At 44.4% G+C, this 21,259-nt stretch overlaps 2 protein-coding genes across 4 annotated transcripts in view; both read left to right on the top strand.

Moving 5' to 3' along the window:
- The window catches only part of GRAMD1C (GRAM domain containing 1C), a 54,775-nt gene extending 42,960 nt beyond the window's left edge, over positions 1–11,815 (top strand). For 2 of the 3 annotated variants that reach the window (XM_069867547.1, XM_069867557.1), the window contains 9 exons: positions 2,012–2,158; positions 2,953–3,071; positions 4,203–4,345; positions 5,933–6,036; positions 6,719–6,898; positions 8,432–8,489; positions 8,999–9,109; positions 9,898–10,003; positions 11,583–11,815. In XM_069867547.1, the coding sequence (XP_069723648.1) occupies positions 2,012–2,158; positions 2,953–3,071; positions 4,203–4,345; positions 5,933–6,036; positions 6,719–6,898; positions 8,432–8,489; positions 8,999–9,109; positions 9,898–10,003; positions 11,583–11,660 (1,046 nt within the window). In that variant the 3' untranslated portion in view covers positions 11,661–11,815. The remainder of the gene's footprint in view (positions 1–2,011; positions 2,159–2,952; positions 3,072–4,202; positions 4,346–5,932; positions 6,037–6,718; positions 6,899–8,431; positions 8,490–8,998; positions 9,110–9,897; positions 10,004–11,582) is intronic. The other variant, XR_011338363.1, reaches the window with a different exon arrangement.
- A 212-nt stretch (positions 11,816–12,027) lies between these two features.
- On the top strand, positions 12,028–18,932 carry ZDHHC23 (zinc finger DHHC-type palmitoyltransferase 23). The gene is made up of 6 exons (XM_069851813.1): positions 12,028–12,064; positions 12,317–12,341; positions 12,819–13,110; positions 14,059–14,852; positions 15,522–15,689; positions 16,521–18,932. The coding sequence occupies exons 1-6, from the start codon at positions 12,028–12,030 to the stop codon at positions 16,786–16,788; spliced, it is 1,584 nt and encodes a 527-aa protein (XP_069707914.1). The 3' UTR covers positions 16,789–18,932.
- Positions 18,933–21,259: the final 2,327 nt, after the last annotated feature.

Genomic DNA, 21,259 nt, shown 5'->3' with positions numbered 1-21,259 from the left:
AGTTGCTGTAGCTTACCAAATTACCTAGCATCTGCAGAAACATTGTAGCTGTCCTCAGGCATTTCAGGTGCCTGTGAAATTGTGCCTTAGCTGAGCTTCACTGGGGCAAAGGTAACTTTTATTGTCTTGTATTTGCTAAGATATACACAAATGCCTGTCAAAGCTTATCTGATGTGCTGTGACTTGATCATGTGTCTGGGCCTTTGAATTTTGTTTTTTTCCCCCCATGGTAGCAGATTCCTTGGGCATGTCAAGGTCCAACTGAGTAAGACTTAACCAGAATAACAAGGTTTGAATTACCTGGTATCTAACTCTATGCGCGTTAGGTGATGCGCAGTAGGCAAAGGGGTTGTCAACATCAATATCTGAAGCTTCCTGTGTATTAGCAAAGTGGGGAGTGCACTCTGAAAGGTTCTGTAGTGTTGGGGCCTTGTTAGCTGAGGTCAAACCTCCAGTTCACTTGGAGTACATTCTGGTGTTGTTAGGCTCAGCTCTGAGAGGAAATACGGTAAAAACCCAGGCTTCCTACAGAACGTTTCAGTACAGCAGAATCTGTATTCCAGCAAGTAATGACTTGGTTAAATGGGCTTCTTAATGTGTACTTGCTTTCTGTCCCACCTCACATAAGCAGAACGTGTTGTAGGGGAAGGAAGTTGATCTCTTGTGCAAACACAAAACAATGGCACTTGTGCTTCACTTCTTGGGTCCTGTGTTGAAACCTGATGAGGTCGAAGAGAACTTCTTTGAAGGCAGATTTGTAACGGGGATTTTTAGCAACCTAGAAGCAGTACTAGAGCCTGAGCCAGCTCAGAATTGGAACTGGATTTCATTGAGGACTGTTGTGGTGTTCAGTAGCTGCATTTGTGTTTATCAATACTGTCTGCTACCAAAGTTTAAGTGCTGTAACCTTAGCCTGTAGGCAGCTTGTGAACTATATCTTGATATTCAGGGTACCTTTACATTGGTGGCTGGCACTGATCTTTGCTGTCTCTGAGTGTTCATTTGTATCATTTGATGTTAGGCATCCTGACTTCTGTCTTGCTTCTGCAAGATTTGCTGTCAGGCTTTTTGTTTCATTTTAGTGTTTGGGGTAGGTGTTTGGGTTTTTTTTTTTTTTTGGGAGGGAGGAAGGAGTTGATAATTATAGCTTAGGATGAACTTGTTTCTAAAGCATAAGCAGATTGAGTTGTAGTTTGCATAGGAAACTGTTTGCCTTCCAGGATTATAATTCTGTCCCTTATCTCTTGCAAGAGTGACTGAGACAACCACAAAGCTGAGTCATGCCAGCAACCAACAAGAAGCAGAAATAGCAAAGATCAGTGCTGCAGCAGCCACAGAACACCACTGAGGCGCGTGTTGGTGGTTTTGAAGTAGGGGATGGTGGTTAAGTGTCTTACTGCACTTTTCAGCACTGCAAAATGGAACAGGGTACCTCCTGATTTCCTCCCTCCATACTTATCTATAGGAGTTTGAGCAACTGCTTGGGAGTTGGTGCCTGGTCTCTTACACTGTGTATACTACCAGTATTATAGATGTTAAAAGCAGAATTCTGAAGCTAGTCACAAGTAAGAAGAAAGCGAATATGATTTCACTGTCCTGCTTGCTGTGCATGTGTCCCTTGTACAATAGGCATACATATTAATGAAGATTATGCTAACTCTTTGTCTTCCCCAGTGTTTTCTGTAGGATTAGTAGAATACTGAAAGCAAAACTAAAGGGATGTGACCTTGTGATGTTGATTTCTCAATTTATATTTGTACAGGGAAATAGGGAGGGGGAAAGGAAGGGCTAGGAAATCAACTCTGGACTTTGCTCCTGACAACCACCTAACTACCAAATCATGTGGTGCTGTCACTGCTGCATTTCTGAGAGTGAGAAACAAATGCTGATGCTAGCTTGGAAAGGATGTGAGCTGTAATAAAGCTTAGAATATTACACAGTTTCTTTATAATGTATTCGTTCATAATACTGCTCTACGCTTAATCTGATGTCTCTGCATTTCTCTCCTTAGGAGTAAAGGAGACTGTCTCGGAGAATGATCTCTATGGGAGAATTTTTATAAACAGGGTTTTCCACATCACTGCAGACAAGATGTTTGAAATCCTTTTCACCAATTCTCACTTCATGCAGAGGTTTCTCAATTCTAGGAGTATAGTAGGTAATACACTCTTCTCCCTTCTATCCATGTTGCAAAGTATCCTGAAAATTTTAGCCTCTGAGAAATGTTAACTGTGGCTAAGTTGAATTATAAGTTCCTCCTTGCTTTAAAGGAGTTTTGAAGCTTTAAAGCGCAGTTATGAGAGAGGGTATTTAAAGCTAGCTTATTGTTTCTGTAGGTCAGTCACATTTTGGACTAAAAAGCTCATTTCAATGCACCACAAACCTACACCTTAATGCCTGAATTTTGGGTAGGCTATTAACTTGATGCATTCTGTGGGGTATTTCTGATTACATTGTGTCTCAGAAATAGTGAAATGTGTGTGGCTGGTACACAGGCAAAATCATTGCATACTCCTAAATGAGACTCACAGGCTTTAATTTTCTGGATGAGTAAATTTTATTCACTGAGATCATAAGAACAGCAAATTAAGTCAAAAAGGGTAATATTTTTTCAGTGTCAGCTTGGAAGGCAAAGTGGCAAAAGCTTTTGATAATGCTAAGTGAATCTATTCAACTTTAAGCAGATGGGAAATGACCTATTTTCATTTAATTGCTTTCTCTTCTCCCCACCCTCAAGTCTTTCAGTAGACTGGAGTTCAGCTACTTTGTGCCCCACCTTTGTTCATCAGTGAACTACAATTTTTCCTTTTTCTGCCAAAAAACCCCACAACCATTTGGAATTGGTTTTCTGTCTCTCCCTACCACTGTTCTTAAACTGTTAAGATGTGAAAGGGCAGAGATAATGACTTTTAGGTAATCTGTTTGTGAGACTTTGCATAATTTCTCATCTAGATGCTGTATCGACCCCTTGGAATAGAGATTCCAATGGCAATCAGTTGAGGACTTTGACGTACACTGTAACAATTAACAATCCACTTTGTGGAAAGTTCACAACTGCAACTGAAAAGCAGGTACTGTGCGTGTGTGTGTGATGGCCTTAAAAGCAAGGGAGAGGTCAGCTCTACAGTTTGTTAGAGATCTGACCATGGATTAGAGTTCAGTGAGCTAAAAGTGGATCTGCAGTTTAAATGTAGCATCTTAAGTGTAGCCTGCCTCATATCTTGCCAGATGCTGATGAAATCACAGGGGCTTTCTACCCATACAGATGGCTGTAAATTTCTCCCACTAAGTCTGTAGGGAAAAGTGTTAATGTCTCTTCATGAACTGGGGATGAAAAGGTGCAATGAAATGCTTTCAGTGTCCGCTTCTGGGCTCCCCAGTACAAGAGAAATGAAAAGAGTCCAGTAAAGGGCTGCTAAGATGACTGAGGGACTGGAGCATCCTATATAAGAAATGGCTGGGACTCTTCAGCCCAGAAAAGAGAAGGCTCAGGGAGAATCTTAATATACATATATATCTGAAAGGAGAGTGCAAAGACCAGTAAGCCAGGCCTTCACCATCAAAGGTCACACTTTGTTCAGTGTCACCCAGTGACAGGACCAGAGGCAGTGGGCACACACTGGAACAAAAGTAGTTCCCTCTGAACATCTGGAAACACTTTTTTACTGTGAGGATATTGGAGCACTGGAACAGGTCCCTAGAGATTGTGGAGTCTCCTTTCTTGAAGATACTGGAAAGCCATCTAGACAGGGTCCTGGGCAACCAGCTGTAGATGGCCCTCATTGAGCAGGGTTCTTGGACAAGATGACCAATAGAGGTGCCTTCAAGTGTCAACCATTCTATAATTCTGCTTTGGGAAAAGTGTCATAGGCCAGTCTCAAAGAGTTGTCATGAGTTTGTGCTCAGCCTTGCATCTTGTACTTGAAATGGCAGCGGGGAAATACTGTGTTGGCTCTAGCGGGCGGCCTCTTCTCCCTGCCCTATCTATACTTGCCATTCTTAACTGGTTTTATTGTTGGTTGTTTTTTTGGGGGGTGAGGGTAGGATGGGTGGTATTTTGCTTTTGGTTTTTTAATTACATTTTTTTCAGGCTTTCACTGTACTGTAATGCACTTGGAATTGATCTAGCCTAATGCATTTGGGCCAAAGGAAAAAAAATCAGATACCATGAATATATCCTTATTTTTATTTTCTTATGATAGATCCTGCATAAGCAGAGCCAGAAAGGTCAGTCTTATCAGGTGGATGCTGAAGTACTGACCCATGATGTCCCCTACCATGATTATTTCTACACTGTGAACAGATACTGTATCAGCCGCACATCCAGTCACAAGTGTCGATTACGGTGAGCCTGAGTGATGCACAGTGGGAGGCGAGAAGCTAAGGTGCATGTAGTATGGGTTGATGAACTGTGCTTATCAAGAGATCTGCCAACAGCTTAGAGAAGGTCAGCTTCTCTTGAAGTTGATATCTTTTATAAAATAAGCTTGGTTTATCCCATCATGTGTGTGCTGTATTTGCATCTCACTAATTCAATGAGATATGAGTGAACTGGGTTCTGACCAACCTTATGTTTTCGAGTGCAGCCATGGAGTGGGAAAAAATGGAGCTACCTGAGATGCTTTATTACAGAGTTACCCAGGTATCATTGCTCTGACCACACAGAGGAGGATGGCTTCAGAGGAAGGTGTAGGGGAAATGGAAGAGACTAGCTTTGCAGGGAGTGTACTCAAGTGAATCAGGCTTCATTATTAAACTCTGCCTCTTTGTTGGAAATGCCTGAAGTGATCAAATTCCACGTTCAGAACATTCCTGTGGCTTTGACTATGTAATTCTTGGTAGTTTTTGTGCTGTCTTTAGTAAGATCTTTTATCTCAATCGTCATCAGTATGCAGGAAAGGCAAGCAAGCCTGGATTTTATTTTGGCTTATCTCAGGCTGTACAAGTGCTAAAGGCTCCCTCTCTACTGAGAGGAGAAGGGAAGAAAGCTCCTTGAACAACTGTTGTGGATGATTTTTAAGTGAGTCATTCTTCCTCTTGAGAGCTATATTTGTTTTATTTGAGACACAAGGTAACCCTAGGTTTCAATATGGGACATAGAGCTTGCATATATAAAAGAGAAGGTGCTTGATGGTGTTACAGCTGGTGTTTAAAATGGCTCAAAAACTCTTTGAAAGATGCTGTTTTGTTAGACTAGAAACACAATGGGCTTACGCTAATTGGGATGATTATTTGAAAATGTTGGAAAAAGTGTTCTAGAATGGTCAGTGTTGGCTTAAATCAAAATCACAAGCTATCCTTTTGTCCTTTATGAAGAGCTTTGAGATTGGTTTAGTTGTTAGAAGCAGCCCTCTAAAAGATTCTACTCCAATTCACTTATATTCTGGAAGCACTATTGATTAGCTTGACCTGGGAATGCAGAGCTGGAATGTCACTTCCCCTTTGTCATGCTCACAGAAAGACAGGTTTTAGTTTCTGTCTACTCAGGGTAGGATCTGAGCACTTGGTGTATGAGTGGTAGTAGTGAATTACGCCTGCTGCTGTTGCAGTGCACATGTAATATATCATGTGTACACATGTAGAGTAAAAAGCAGGGCTTCATGATCTGAAAGCCTGAAGCGTATTTTAGTTGTTTGTTAAAATAAGAACAGAAATTCTCTATTAATCTGAGTCTGAAGGAAAAAAAAAAAATCTTAGTTTCCCGTAATTTGGACATTGGAATCTCCTGAAACTTTAGCTAGATATGATGCCTTTGCTGCTGTCTGTCTCCTGCCTTGCTTCAGTGTGAGGGCTGCCCAGATGGAGAGCCAAGGCAATTCTAGTTTGTACCTCAGACCGTGGACATAAGCTAGAGGCCTGCTTCTGGTAAGAGATTTCTGCTATCACTGTGCTGCTTGAGAGCACTCTTTCACTACTGTATTCTGTTTATTAGGGTTTCTGCAGAAGTGAAGTATAAAAAGCAGCCCTGGGGCCTTGTCAAATCTGTAATTGAGAAGAATACCTGGGGAGGAATACAGGAAAACTTCAAACAACTTGGTGAGACATCTTCTCCTTTGGTAGATTAAGGAGGCTACCCTGTGTATGCTTTCATGTCTGCTAAACTTGATTTCTTAAACACTCTTTTAAAAAGAAGGCAACACCAAAGGAGCCTCCAGGTCAGAAGTTCCTGTTATCAATATATCTGCCAATTCCAGGGTGTAAAAAAAGCATGGTAGCTTAATGCTAACCGAGGAACTCTTGTATACCTTGTCAGTAATTGATTTCTGAGGGAAACATGAGGAGCAGCAGAAAAGCTGTTAATTTCAACTGCAAGTGCCTATCTTTGTTTCCTCGATTGTGGGTATAAGAAGAGAAGCAGTGGCATTTGGCAGGCTCCCTGACTATGTCTGCTAACAGCCGGCCACGGCTGTAGGCTCGCAGTCTAACACAATTCCTAGTCTCAGTCTAACAGTGTCTTGAAGTGCTCCTCCAACTGCTGTCTAACATATCATTAAACAATCTCGCACAGGCTGAGTGTGCATCCTATCTGAAAGTGTGCTAAGTGCCACCTAGCAAACAGAACAGGTAGCACAGGTCAAGGTGTAGTATGTCAATTACCTGCTTTAAGTTCAATCACTCCTCTTGCTGCCACCCTCCATATCTCACAATTTAAGTCTCCACTGTTAGGCTTTTCAGGTTTCCTTTTGAAAGTTCAGTAACACTTTTTTTTCCACTGCAGAATCAGATCTTCTGTTGGAGGAATATGCAATTAATCAGTCCATAGAAGACTCTGGAAAATTAGTTGCTCTGAGACGAAGACGACGCACTTTACACCGGAGTCTGGCAGAATCACTTCCCAAACGCTCTTCCCAGCACTCCTCTGGTGACATGGGAGTAGAGTCACAGGGCAGCGTAATAGGTAGGTATTTTTATATCAGATGTTTTTCATAAGGTATGTTTGAAAGCTTAACTCTTAAAATAGTGCAAGAGTAGCAGTTGCACGTGTGTTATTGTCTTTAATTGCTGTAATAGCAAATGCTTTAGTGTGTTCAAGCTTGCATAAATAGATTTCAAGAATGCCTAGTCACTTTTAGGATGAGTATCTCATGATTGCCTTCAGTTTATAAAACAAACGAAATAAAGCCTAAAATGCTGCGCTGTACCTGCATAAGAATGAAAATGAGATGGGATCAGGAAGAATTTAACCTGTGTTAAATTGTTGAAAATTCACTTTATTTCCTCAAATGACTGCACACCCAGGTCATGAGTTGATTAAACTTTGTCACTCACCTCTTTGCCCAGTCATCTTGGTTTTATTGTGGTGTGGGGTTTTTTTTTATTTTTTGTTAATTTTTATTTTAAAGAGTCCATGTCCCGTCTGGTTTTGTAACTTCTGAGTTAGTGAAGCATTTCTTGCAGTCCCAGTGCCCCTAGGCACAACACTAGCATGTACAATGTTAGCTACACCTGCAGAGCTGAGGAACATCTGTGCACTAATGCATACCAGAGGATGGTGGATTTCATGACACAAGCTGACTTGTAAACACTGAAGTAGGAACGAATGCCCTTTCTTAAAGAGGGGAAGAGTAATGAGTACAGTACTGAGAGAGCATTTAGATAAACAGCATGTATAATGGACTCTTTACCTAACTAAGATTACTTCTTGATTACTTAATTCTGCTGCTTCACCTTTTCAGGTGAGTTGCACATTGTTCTCCTGGCCACATTAGTCTTTCTGACAACCAGTGTATACACTGCAGCTGTCATGTATGCTCCTTCTCGGGGGCAGGAAATAGGGAAGTAAGAAACTGTTCTAGAGGATCAGGGGAACTATATTCAAGATCGGTCTGCCCAGAGTGGTAGATGACTGCTGCTTAGTTTGGAAAGGACATGCATGCTGCTTCTGCCTCACTAATGTCTGGTTCCTGTTGTTTGTTGACTAGCAAATGTTCTTTCAGAAGTCTGTCATCAGGACAATGTATAAAACAAGCTGGTAAGGACAGGACAAATTAAAGGAGAACTGAATTTGACACCAGTTGTCAGAAAGACTAATGTGGCCAGGAGAACAAGCAGAAGAAAACTACTTTGCTGACTGTCTCTACTTGTGTGACTGGCAGCCTGTGTGTTGAAGGAATGTTAAAGTGGGTGGACTGTAGCCTTCTTAGGCTCCCAGGGTTTGATGTAAACATGACCCGGTGCTGTGTTCTCCACAGCTTACTGGGGTAGGGGAAAATCTTCCTCCTGATGGAACAGCCTGACTGTGCAGCTGAGTTGTCCAACATGACTACAGAAACTTCTTGGTGAACATTGGAGATGTTCTTTTGCACCCACATTATCTGTTATTTTTTTTCCATCAGAAGCTGTTGAGCTATTCTGTGTGAAATGCTGGGCACTGGCGTGTCTTCAATGTTCTTCAGTGCTTTTTAACCTCCTTCTCTTTCATGCCCTATAGGAAGGAAAAGAGATGCTGTAAGTAGGACCACCACCATCATTGTAGTAATGAGTGTCTTGTAAGTACTCACTTGCAGTAAAATGTAGCTTGAATCAAACTCATGTTGGTCTTTATCTGTACTTGCCTGTACCTCACTTGCATGTAGACTTTGCATGTAGCATGATAGATCCTAACCTAATTTGAATGTGTATATATATAGGAGCAGTCAGGTATAGGAAGGGAATGGGTTGACTTGGGAAGTGACTCACTGAATGAAAATGCTGACTTGCCAAACCTAGCCTACCTTGCAGGCTTACATATATTTGGTCCTATTAAAAAATTCTAGAATTTACTCATTCCTAGTTTTAAAAGCTCCAAGAGGAGACACTGTTGTAATTCTTATAGGTTGTAAGTCTAATTGCTAAGAATTGTTTGAATAGATCTTTATTTTTCAGTATAGCACTGTCCCACACCCTTTTCTCCCAGAAGAATTCTCTTTTATTAGCTGTTTGTAGCCCAGATCTTGTTTCTGTAGCATTGCAGCTGAAATTATTATAAGATTTGATTTTTGTTCTTTTCTCTCTACAGTTTGCTGCTCTTGGTCTTGCTGAATATAACACTGTTTCTCAAACTGTCAAAGATAGAGCATGCAGCTCAGTCACTCTACCATGTTCAGCTTCAAGAAGAAAGCTCTTTGAAGTAAGTTGAATTCACAATTTCCTCTGATCTAAATAAACAGATTTTAAACAATGAAATTTTGTGGTAAGCTTTCAAAAGCTGCTGGGTCTTGCTGCTCTTCTGTGGTCTATGTACATATCCAGTAACATGTCTGACTGCATCTTGCAGTGATAAATTTCTCCTTTGACAAGCTGGTTTTTTGGGGGAGTGTTAGCCTTAGCTTTCATTTGTGACTCATCTTCTGTGAATATCATAGTGCTGATCACAGAACCGAAGTGTTCGCTTCATCCTGTGTGGATCATGATGATCTCAAATGTAATGTTAAAGATCCATTTAGCTGCTTATCCTCTTTCTGAGAGTCTCCTGCTAAATCCCATGCCTGCTTGGACTTCCATATTAAGTGCCTTTTGTATTTGGACATATGGAAGAAGCTCAGATATTGCTTCCTCTCTTGAATGTGGTATTGGCAAATAAGTTAAAAACCATATCCTGATCTCTAGTAGGGAAGCAGTGTGGTGACTTTCCATAGTGATCACCTCAGAACTGATTAAAGTAACTTTCTTAAAAGATGTCGTGCCCTTTGAAGTGTGAGAACTTACGTTGTAGACATAATGCAAGCACATTTGTTCTTGGTGGCTGTTGTATACAAAGGTTCGAGGCAGTATCTGTGAGGCAGCAGGGAAACTGAAGGCAGCCTTTCATGTGGCTTTTGGAAAAGGATGCTTTTAGCGATGGCAAAGTGCAGTTGCTTAGAGAAAAGCATGAAGATACTAGTTTCATGTTTTTGATGTAATCTCATTCTCTTTCAGCATGTCTCCAGAAATGGTATCAAAAGAAGAGATCCCACAATATGATAAAGAACAGGTTAAACATGTGAAGGGAGTTTTAAGAGACTCAATTGAAATGCTTGAGCAGGTAGGTCTGCCCCCCTTTCCTGTGATACTTTGTTTCTCAACTCAAGTTTTTTCAGCCTTCTGCCATCATAGCTTTGGTTTGATTTTGTCTGGTGCTAACTAAAGCTTTCATGACTCCTTTATTGGCTTTGCCCTAGGCTTGAATTTGGTACAAAGGTATTGCTCTTGTTTCTGACGGTGGTTTTGGTGTGGTTTTTTGGTTTTTGTTTGGTGGTTGGTTGGTTTTTTTTTAAATATACATGTCAATTTTCTTAAACCTTCAAGTACTCCTGATGGGATGTGTTGATGCAGTCTGAATCATGACAAAGCAAGCAGTGGAGTAATTAAAAACAGATTCTCTTTTTGAAGACGACTCCAAACCATCTTAAATATTTGCCCACTTCATTGTGAGGTTTCTTCATCCAAGTTTATCCTGGCTTTTGCTACCCAGTACTCTTCTAGATATTGGTGAGAGGTTCATTTAGCTGTAGTATCACTGGGCCACATAATATCCAGTGAAAAATAAATTCTATAGGTCGTGTTTCTTAGAGGTTCCATAGCTATGGAGTTAACCTTCTTTATCCCAGTAATTTACACTTCCAAGCTCTTGTGTACTACAAATACTATATAAAAACAGAGGTAGCTAACTGCTGTTGTCTCTCTGATCCCAAAGTCAAGGACTGGTAAACCCCTAGACTGAAATTTCAACTCAGTAAGTGAAGAACAGTAAAATCATACTTTTTTTTTTTAACTTATCTTATTAATGTTCTGATTTTAAGTTCATTTATTAAATCTTAAAACATGACTGAAGACATTATTAAGACTAGGAAAGCTGTGGGGGAGTTCACATGTACCTCCATCCATCACCAGTTTGCTCTGTGTTCTCCCACACACTAAAAGAGAGTAGAAAAAGAAGCCATTTTTGATACTTCTTGTTCAGAGGTGTCTCCGCACAGAATATTGCTATTCATCTATTAACCATTGTGATCACAAATTGAAAGAGCTGAGTGCTGGAAATTTCACTGTAGAAATGAGTATCCTGGTTTCCATACCCTTATTGGTTTCTCTACTACCAAAAAAATTCCTATTTCTGAAGTATTAAATTGCCTTTTGAACAAATAGGTAGTGGTTGAATTCATACCTTTTTTTTTTACTGTTTTATCTCAAGTAACACTTTTGTCTGGAAATAATATTTAGTGCTTGTTACTTTACTTTCTGAGGGTTGTCAATAATCTAAGCACATTTCATGCACAATAATGCACTGGGAGGGCAAGTTATTAAAAGAAAATTTATGCTTTGGTGCAGTGTTCCTTAGAGTATTTGCTATGAACGTTTAATGTGATTAAAAATGACTGTGTTGGCTTAACTTCCACACTAGTGTCTGGCAGGATGGTAAGACTTTATTCTACTCAACTGTTAGTATTTATTAAACTGTACAAAGTATAGCTGTTGGGAGAGCACAGTAAGGCAACTGTTTAGAAAGAGGGAGGGAGGGAATTTAATGAAATCTTTAAAAGAGGAGGGAGACATTTTCTTCACTTATGCCAGAGACTAATTTAAATAATTGGGGGGTGGGGTGTATGATGGTTGTATCTTCACAGCTAAAGACTTCCCTTTCCATGCTCCAAAGAAGCTTTGACCACTTGAACAGGACACAGAGCAGCAAAACTGAGAGTTAATACAGACATCAGCTTTCCATTCAAGATGTCAGAAGAAAAGATGTGTGTGTGAGGACTTGTGGGTGGGAATTTTAACTGTTCACCTTTGGACTCTTTACTATATGGCTTTAAAAGCTGCACAGAATAAAGGTTTCTGGAAGAGGTAGGGTTCTGCATGCCTGTAGTCTGGTGATCTGTCTCCTGCCAGTCATGTATCCTGGGGAGTCTGGCTTGCAAACAGTGCAGAGCTCTCCAGTCATGTGGTGTGTGAGCGAGGGCAGTTGTACAGCTGGTTAACGGATCTGCAAATTCCAGAGGAGGGGAGAACTCCCATTTTTAGCTGGGCTTGTCTTTAATGAAATAATGGCTTTCTGGAGCAGCTTGAAACATGACCATCAATGAAGAGTCGTTAGAAGAAAGGCCAGGTACTTGTTTCACAGCCGCAGGATCTTTATATCTTCTTTTTTTTTTTTTTTTCTTAAAGCTATGGGGGACCTTGTAAAACAAGTCAACATCTTTAAGGATGAATATTTTTAAAATTAATTAACTGAACAGGAAAATGCTTGATACCTCTTTGCTAAGTCTCTTGCAAACTGCGAGCTTTGGCAGCCTGCCTTCTGCCATATGTTCCTAGCTCTCACAGAGCTTTCAGCCCTCTGTATTTTCCCTCCACCCAGGGCTGCTTTTCAGTTCCTTAGCTCGGTAGGTGCCCACTGATGACAAATGGTAGAATCGCTCGATGGGAGAAGACCTTTGAGATCATCAAGACCAACTGTAGCTGTCAGCTACTCAATCATTTCCCTAAGCACTTCATCTACCTGTTCTGTTCGGTTTTGTTTTTTTTTTTAAACATCTCCAGTGCTGGCCCACCGCCTCCCTGGGCAGCCCCTGCCAGTGCCTGAGAAACCTTTTGGGGAAGAAATCTTTCCTAGTCTAGTGTCCAGTCGGAACCTCCCCTGGCGCAGCTTTGAGGCTGTTCCCTCTCGTCCCTTCACTTGGGCGAAGAGACCAGCACCCGCCTCCCTGCACCCTCCTCCTCCGCAGTTCTAAGCAGGGATAAGGTCAACTAAGAAGGGAAAGCGCGGGAGGGCAGGGGCTGCGCTCTCTGGGAGCCCCGCCGGGCCTGGAGCGCGGGCGGTGTCCCCGCGCGGGCTCCACCTGTTGCGCTGTCCCTTTAAGGCAGGTGCGGCCGCGCGGCGGCCCCGCCCCCCCCTCCTCCCGCGTGCGCTCATTGGGCCGCTCCGGCCCCCGCTCTCCGCACACCTCCGCGCGCGCGGCCAATGGCAGCCGGGCTCCGCCGGGAGGGGGCGCGGCCTCCGCGGGGGCGGCGGGGGGGGCGCGAGGCACCTGCGGGGAGGCGGGGCGGGGGGTGGAGGGAGTGTCCGCGCGCTGTGGCGGCGCCGCCGCCGCCGGGCAAAGCCCGAGCCCCGGGGATGGAGGCGCAGCAGCCGCGCCGCTGCGAGGGCGGGAGGTAGCGCCGGAGGGAGAGGGGAAAAGGGAAGGGAAGGGAAAGAAAGGGGGAGGTAAGGGAGAGGGGAAAGAAGGAAAGGGGGTGGCAGGAAGAGGCAAGGAAAGGAGAAGGGGGAGATGGAGGGATGGAGGGAGAAGGGGGAGATGGAGGGAGAAAGGGAGATGGAGAAGGGAAAGAGGGGAAGGGGGCAAGGGGAGATGGAGAAGGGAAAGAGGGGAAGGGGGCAAGGGGAGGTGGAGGGAGAAGGGAAAGAAACGGGGAAGGGGAGGTGGAGAGAGAGACAGCCAGAGAGGGAAGGGAAAAAGGAAAGGGGGAGAGAGAAAGGGGAGGCAGAGGGAGAAGGGAAAGAAGGAAGAGGGAGTGGGAAAGGGAAGCGAAGAAGGAAAGGGTGGGAGAAGAGGAGGCAGGGAGAGGGAAGGAGGAGGAGGCAGAGGGAGAAGGAAGAGGAAAGGGGAGGCAGGGGGGCAGAAAAGGGGAAGATGGGAAGAAAAGCTGGGAAGAGAGGAAAGCGAAAGAAGAGGCAGAGGGAGAAGGGGAAGTAAGGGAGAGGAAAGGAAGAGGGATGGGGAGGGAGGAAGGGGAGAAGGAAGGAGAGGTGGGGAGAGGAGAGAGGGATGGAAAGGAAGATGGAAGGTGAGGTGGGGAGAGTAAAGGGAGGGAGGAGAAGGGAGGTGGAGGAGAAGGAAGAAAAGGAAGGTGAAGCAGGGAGAGGGGAGGCAGAGGGTGAAGGAAGGGGAAGAATTAAGAAAGAGAGGGAAAGGGGAGGCAGAGGGAGAAGGGAATAGCATGAGGGAAGGCGAGGCAGGGAAAGAGGGGAAGCAGCTGGAGAAAGGGACTTGGGGAGGGGGAGGCTAAAGGGGAGAGAGAGGAGAAGGAGAGGGGGGACAGCGAGAAGAGAGGCAGGGGGAGGGAAGGTCTTGGCGCGCCGGGGCTGGGTCCTCGGGGCAGGCTGAAGGGAGTCGGACTAGACAGGGAAAACGCCTTCGGAGCGTGGCTGCCTGTCTGCTCCTGCCAGGGTCTGTGCTTCTGCCCCCTAACAGGTGGCTGACATGCAGATCCTTGCCTCCAGGAGCTCTGGAAAGAATCGTCGACACTGTAGGGGACCGGGTGTGCATCCCTTGGTTCGCAGGAGCCGTGAAGGTCAACGTGAGCCTCGTGCCGCCTCTGGTTCTGCTGCCTGTTCTCCTGCACATCGCAGCTCTGCATTTCCTGCTGGGGCTCGTCATCCTGACATCCCTGCCCGTGGTAGTGCTGTGGTATTACTACCTCACCCACAGGAGGAAGGAGCGCACTCTCTTCTTCTTGAGCCTGGGGCTTTTTTCCTTGGGCTACATGTACTATGTGTTCCTCCAGGAGGTGGTTCCCCGAGGCCACGTGGGGTATTCCCAAGTGGTCGCTCTCACCTGTGGGTTAATTCTTATGCTTGCAGCCCTGTCTCGAGCCAAGAAAGACCCTGGCTACCTTCCTATCCCAGCAAGCAACGAGAAATCCTTGCAGCAGGATTTGCCCAACAAGAGTATTAGAGGAGTCTGCAATGGGCTCCATGGTGTTACTGTATCCGGAGCTGCCAGCGGCCGTGCTGTCAATGGGGAGGTGAAAAGTTATTCTAGGATGTCAGCCGAGAAGCCAGAAAGTGTGAAAAGGGATTGGTGCACTAAATGCCAGCTGGTCAAACCAGCCCGAGCAGGGCACTGCCGGCTTTGTGGCAGATGTGTAAGGAGGCTGGACCATCACTGTGTCTGGTAGGTTTTGCCCTGGTGAGGCCGCATATGTTCTGTCTTTCTCTTTTTTTTTCTTTCTTTTTTTTTTTTTTTTTTTCCAAATAGAGTTGCTTTTGTTGTGTGCAAGACCTGATACTGTTCTCTAGAAACAGTATCCTACTTAAAACGTACAAAATTATTTGTTGTTAAGTGAGGTGACCTAATAGCTGATAACTCCTGCAGCATACTTCAGAATTGCCTCTGGTTCTTTACTATTTTTCATCTGGGGTTGTTTGGTTTCTTGGGTTTTGTTTTTTATTCTTTCTAACCTTGGTCCATGGAGCACTAGCAGTCCCGCAGTTAGTGCTCTCCTGGGACAGAGAAACCCAAAGCTGCTTGTGTGCATGCAGTGCTGGAACCAAGGAGCAGTAGAGTAGAGATGTGTCTCAGCAAAGGATACTACGCTTCCTGAAAGAAGGAGGCAAATGATCCACCACTGTTACTCTACTGGTCTACTGGCTCGTGCCTATAACTTTTTTTATTAAAACCTATAAAGCATCTTTGAACGTTTTTCAAAGTTCTTAGCCTGTGTTGTATAGAAGCACTTTGGAAATCAGGGTGTCTAATAGCTGGGGGGAGGGAGGAGGCAAAGGAAGACAGCTTCTTTTTTTTTTTTTTTTAAGCAAAGTAATCTCTTCTTTCCTTTTGGAGGATTAACAGCTGTGTAGGGGAGCAGAACCACCAAGCATTCATCCTTGCACTCTCCTTCTTCATGCTCACCGCTGTGTATGGGATTACATTGACCCTGCACACCATCTGTAGGGGCCGAAATCCTTTTGTGGCACTGTTCTACTGCCCTGGGGCCTATTCTGATTACAGGTGAGATCATCTGTCTGGGAGCGAGCTGGGGTGGGAGCTCAGTCCTACCAGGCAGATCAGCTCTTACTGTTCCTCATTCTCTGCTCTGGGCCAGTCCTGTTGGCTCTCTAAAAAGGTGTGGGAAGCAGGGATACATCCCTGCTTTTGCCAAAGTGGGGAGCCTGAGACTTGGAGAGAGCTCACCCTTTATTTTGAAAAAGTTTTCGGAAGGGCTGGGATTTGAAGTGTGTCTTTATTTTGTCCTATATAGATACACCCTAAAATATGATTGCCTCTAGATGCAGATGACAGTCTGGCAGTCTGGAATCTGTGTGCTGTTTCTCCCTCTCGTCTCTCGCTGCTTATCTAGTGACTGTCTCTCTGAGTTATCTGCTCAGAACAGACAGCATTAATATGCCTTGTCTGGTGGAGAATGTGGTGAGAAGGGTTGGGCATGAGTTCAGAGACTGGTGCTACCGCTGATGTGCAGAGTACACTAGCACACGTGACTCTACTTTCTTCTGCACTCCATTTCATGATCTAGCGAGTGTGAGAATCGCTATGTCCTTAAGTAAGAAGGGAGTACCTCTACAACAGTAAAAGTAAAGAGCTACGTAGTGAGTTAGCAGCCTGCAAGGGTAGCTCTGGTAGTGCCAAAAGCTCTCATTAAGTAAGCCCTGAAGCTTTAATTTTGAAAAAAGCCATTAAGGATTATCTGATGAAAGCGAAGTGAGATCACTGTGGCAGATGTAGACAGGGATTTGAAAGGATAGTGATTACCAGGGAAAGTCACTCTAAAGCAGCTGCTCCAAAACTAAATGGCTTCCTTCCCATCTTTTTCCATGCTGCCAGCTCTGCTCTGTCGTTCACCTGTGTGTGGTACTGTGCCATTGTAACAGCTGGCATGGGATACATCCTCCTTATCCAGCTGTTGAACATCAGCTACAACGTGACCGAGAGGGAAGCTCGGCTGGCTCTGCGGGACAACACTGGGCGCAGGCTTCTGGGTGGGTTAGTGATAGACACTGGCCAGTATAACAGGGGTTTCCTATGCAACTGGGGACATTTCTTGAGCCTAGGGTCTTCTCCTCCACAGCACTCTGCCGAAGACATCGTGTGACATCCCTCTTTCTGCAGATGACAGTGACTGTTTAGCAGGGGAATGGCCCCTTCCACTAGGACTCTTTCCTCCCACACCCTACCTTCGTGGTCAGTGTATGGACTGCCTGTCCTGTCACTGACAACATCAGAGGCTTTCCTAGCCAGAATGGTTCATTGGCTGCTGTTGACCAGCAACAGGATGCAGAAAGCTGTAAGCCATGTGCACAAACGTGGAGAGAAGGAGCCTGCTGCCTTTTTCCACTGTGGGAAGCCTGGTGCAGCTCAGCTCAGCAGGAAGAGCTTGAGTTTCCATTAGATGTGAAGCCTGGCATCAAGAGGAACCTGCTGCTGGACTTTAGAGCATCCACTGGTTCCTGCAAAGGTTAAGGAATCCCTGGCTTGTACCTATGTGCAACATCTCAGAGATGTCTGGAGAGTGAACTTTTAAAACGGGTGGACCGCTGCAGAAGCCCAGCTCTTTCGCTAAAAGAGACTAAGGCAGTCACTGAGCAGCTCCCTCCTCTGGTGCATTTTTTTCCTCTGTCTTCTATTCCATCTAGCTGTACACATGCTTTTTAAGTGCCTTCGTGAGCAACGTTCCTGTAGGGCTTTGTAAGATTCGTTCACCTCTTGACTCCTAGAGTTTTTATTCCATCCTCGTCTGTCCAACTGGGTGAGGAGGCACTCATGTTTAATCTCATTGTTCTTTCTGCAAGCTGGGTCTGTGTTGGTTTGTACGCTTGGCTTATCTCCCTCAGACTGTGTGATTATGGATTGTGATATGAGACAGCAGGTAAACATATTGAGTTAAGGAGATGTTTTGGAGCAACATGTTAACAGTGGACTCTGAAAGGAAAACAAGAGTGCTGCCTGGTGTTATGGTAGCTTTTCTCCTTAACCCTATGGCTAAGGGAGTCTATGGGAGAGCAGACGATTCTGCTAACAGCGTTTTTGGTTGGAACCATCTTGGTTGGTTGTGTTGCTAATGAGAGTGATCCTGCTTCCTCTCAACCCAGTCACTGTGAAGCTGCCTGATTGTAGATTGGTTTCTTAAGTCAGGAGGAACATTTCAGTCCCTACGTATGCAGGGAGAGGATGTGTTGAAGCTGTCTGTCTTTTGGGTAGAAGGCCTGCACTGGCAGTTGAATGGCTGTGTTAAATGTGCTGTGCAAGAATGTGGCTTGTTCCTTATCAGCCTACAACTGTATCATTGCCCAGATTTGAGCTTCAGCTGAAATCACAAGGTTTGGGTGGTAACGGTTTGTGGGTGGGGTTTTCTTGTTGCTTTTTGTTTTAAACAAACCATTTGTGTACGTTGTTGGCCCTGCAGTAATATGAAAGGTCTGTCTGGAAAAGCCCAAGACCATGGCACAAGAGATGTGGGTTGAGCCTAAGAACCAGAAGCAGAGGGAAGGGCCTTATCCTAGTTACTGATGTTTTTACATGTGTGTGCAGCATGCACAGATCATAGCTCCCCCTGACTCCCCTGCCCGCAGCTGAGGGATGTTTGAGTGATGGAAATTCACTGTGCGCTGCTGTGTGTTATCTCTGAAGAATGGATGGATGGTGTGTGGTGCCAAAAGGTAGCAGGATTGGGGGTGTCCCTTGAGATCCCTGCCATATTTAGTGTGTGTGTTTCTGATTACATGTCCCAGTTTAAGATGAAGACCGTGTCCCTCTTTGCACTGTTTGGTTTCCTCAAGTGGCACTTTCTGTAACCAGCAGATAATTGAGCAGCTACACTTGGAAAGTGGCTGTGCTGAAAGAGTTTCTGACTTAGGGCGTGTTCCTTATTTACTCTTACCTATTTTCATCCAGTGAATAATGCTTTTTAAGGAGGTAAAGGAGATGCTTCTCTTGCTTCCTGCTTCTAACACACTAAGAGGTTTCTGACCACTTCCCTGGCCCTAATATGAAGAAAAAAGCACCCAGCTGCACTGTGGTAACCATTCCCCTATGACCTTCTGACTGTTTGGAGCTTGGAGCCTCACCCTAAGAGATTAAATTCACACAAAGACCTTGCCTCCGTGACTTGTCTGTAAATGTTTCTGTGGCACATATGCATCCTGTGGTGCCTGCTCAGATGAACTGGAGCTTGGCAACCCTGGAGTCAAGGATGCTGTGGGCTAGCAGGTTTATGATCTTCTCAGATCTTATCCTGCTGGGTTTAGGAAAGTTAGGCAGAACGACTTCCTAGGCTAAGTTAACCCCTACAGTGGAAGTAGCCAGCCTCTCAGTCCCTGCGAGTTACACAGGAATCAGTCATACGCCCATGAGCTGAATGAGCCCTGGGAGTATTTGCAGGTTTGAGATAAGTGATTTCTCAGAGTCCTGCTACTCCTGGCTGGGAGAAAGCAGAGCAGATCGCAGATCATTTCCCTGGCAGTGTTCCCTTTCTCCCACAGGCAGAGACTACTTACTACTTTACAGCCGATCTGTCAGCATAGCTTTGTCCCTTGTCTCTTAGTGAGCTCTTAATGTAGGAGATTTCACTTGAACTGCTTACACTCAGGCGCTCTCAGTGGTGTTCTCTGAGGCAGCATGGATTTTGGAGTGCAGATTAGGAACAAAGGACCTTGGAGTAAAGCAAGCATTCTATGCCTTGGACAAGCCCACTGCAATATAGTGAGGGTAAAGTGCTAAAGTAAATTTTATTTCTGCACTCACTCCAGAGGGAACTGGAACCACTTGAGGCCCTAAAATCATTGCAAGGCTAGTTTTTTTTTAGGAGAAGAATGCAGTGCTGACTCCCCAGTGAACAGGAAGTCCACAAGGCTGTAATCTGCATAGCAGCAGTGACTTTTTCTTTAAGGACATGGCTTTTGTTTACAGGCTTCTTCCTGAGAGGATTTACCTTGTGAATACTTCAGGAGATGGGAAGCGTAAAGAAACAGGATACCTAAAAGGGCAGAAGAGTTGCAAGCTTCAGATGTATGCTTTGGAGCTCTCCTTTTAATAGCCATGAGGACTAGAAAGAAACCCTTCAAGAGTAATGCTTCCTTTTGCACATATAGCAAAGTCAGACTGTTGTGAGCTTTTCTGCACTAAAGGACACTTTCTTTTCTGAGTATTTTTTTGCTTACCTTATTTGCCACAGTGGTAGAAAAATGTTTAAACCTAGGCATACAGGCAGTCCTTGAGCTTACTGTGTTAGTAGCTGCCTAGATCCGTGCTGCTGAGGTGTCAGAGCAGTGGGAGCAGGCTGTATTTGACAGGTGACTTGTGGACTGAGTGTGTATCCCTGAGGCAAGGACCAGTGTTTCACCTGTAAAACTGTACGCACATGCCTGTCAGTGCAGGAAACAGTGCCCTGCTGGCCCTTGAAAAGTGCTCTCAGTGTGAAAACAGGACACAGAACTGATCAGAAACAGGGAAGGATTTTGGTAACAGCTAGCCTTGATGTTTCTCTGCCCAGACTTGGAAATAGTTTATCCAGCTTTAACCATGACCTTTTAAAAGGCATTTGCCAATTCATAAATAGTGTGGGCTTCCGCAGACTAGGGCAGCTCTGAAGAGGCCTGGGTTCTGATGTTGCTGCGTTAAACCCTCTGTGTCGAAATGCCGGCACCCTACTGTTTGGTGACTATACTAAGAACTGTGCACCATTAGATGCGCCCTGTAAATGGTGGCTTGGCACTCTTTAACTGTCGTCTTGCATCATGCTTTTCTGTAGGCAAGTCACAAGTCCCCACATTGACTGTTTCTCCATTTAACTTGTCCTCAAATGACAAAAGTCACTGGTGAGCCTGTATTGGTGCTGCTTGTGACTCCTAATCACATTTCTGCCTTCGTGCTATGATGGTGCTTTTTTTTTTTTCTTCAAAGTAAGTTGCTTTCAAGTGTCTTAATGAAACCATTTGCTGTAAAATTCCTTCTGAAGATAAAATGGATACTGCCTCACTGCCTAATGTCTTAATAATGTGCTTGTTTTTTCCCTTCTGTATGAATGTATATCGCTTCATTAGGGCAGGAAGTGTGTGTGATTATGGATGTGTTTTCCTGTATTGCTTTCAGTGAAGAAATTTACAGTTTCCTAGAACTTTCTTCTGCTATCAGGATGTGTATACAGCAAAAATCTCTGCGGACAAGTGAGGTTATTTCTCAAATGTGGGAATTCAACCTCCCAAGATCTTGTCTTTATGGAACTCCTCTAATGATAATTTGAATCATGATGGACTCCGAAAGAACTGTCTGCCTTGGAGAGTGTGGGGTGTTTTGCTTTTTTTCTTTTTCATTCCAAGCTTTGGGAAAAAACTTTGTGAAACATACTTGTGAGCTTTGTTGGAAGAACTTGTGTGTGTGTTTGTGTCCATTTTGCATTGTATTCAATGTTTCCAAATGGATGCAATTATGAATCAAATAAACTGTTAGAAATGATCTGTGGAATGGCCTCATCTCGTGGCTGTCAAGCTGTGAGCCGGACATGGGAACAGGAAGAAACGGGCTAAGGAGGAGCTAGGAAACAAGTGTACTTACAGTTCTGCAAAAGT

This window comes from Phaenicophaeus curvirostris, chromosome 1 (assembly GCF_032191515.1).
Source record: "Phaenicophaeus curvirostris isolate KB17595 chromosome 1, BPBGC_Pcur_1.0, whole genome shotgun sequence".
Taxonomy (NCBI): Eukaryota; Metazoa; Chordata; class Aves; order Cuculiformes; family Cuculidae; genus Phaenicophaeus; species Phaenicophaeus curvirostris.
The sequence above is the reverse complement of the archived record's forward strand: the minus strand, read 5'-3'. Positions and strand labels throughout refer to the sequence as shown.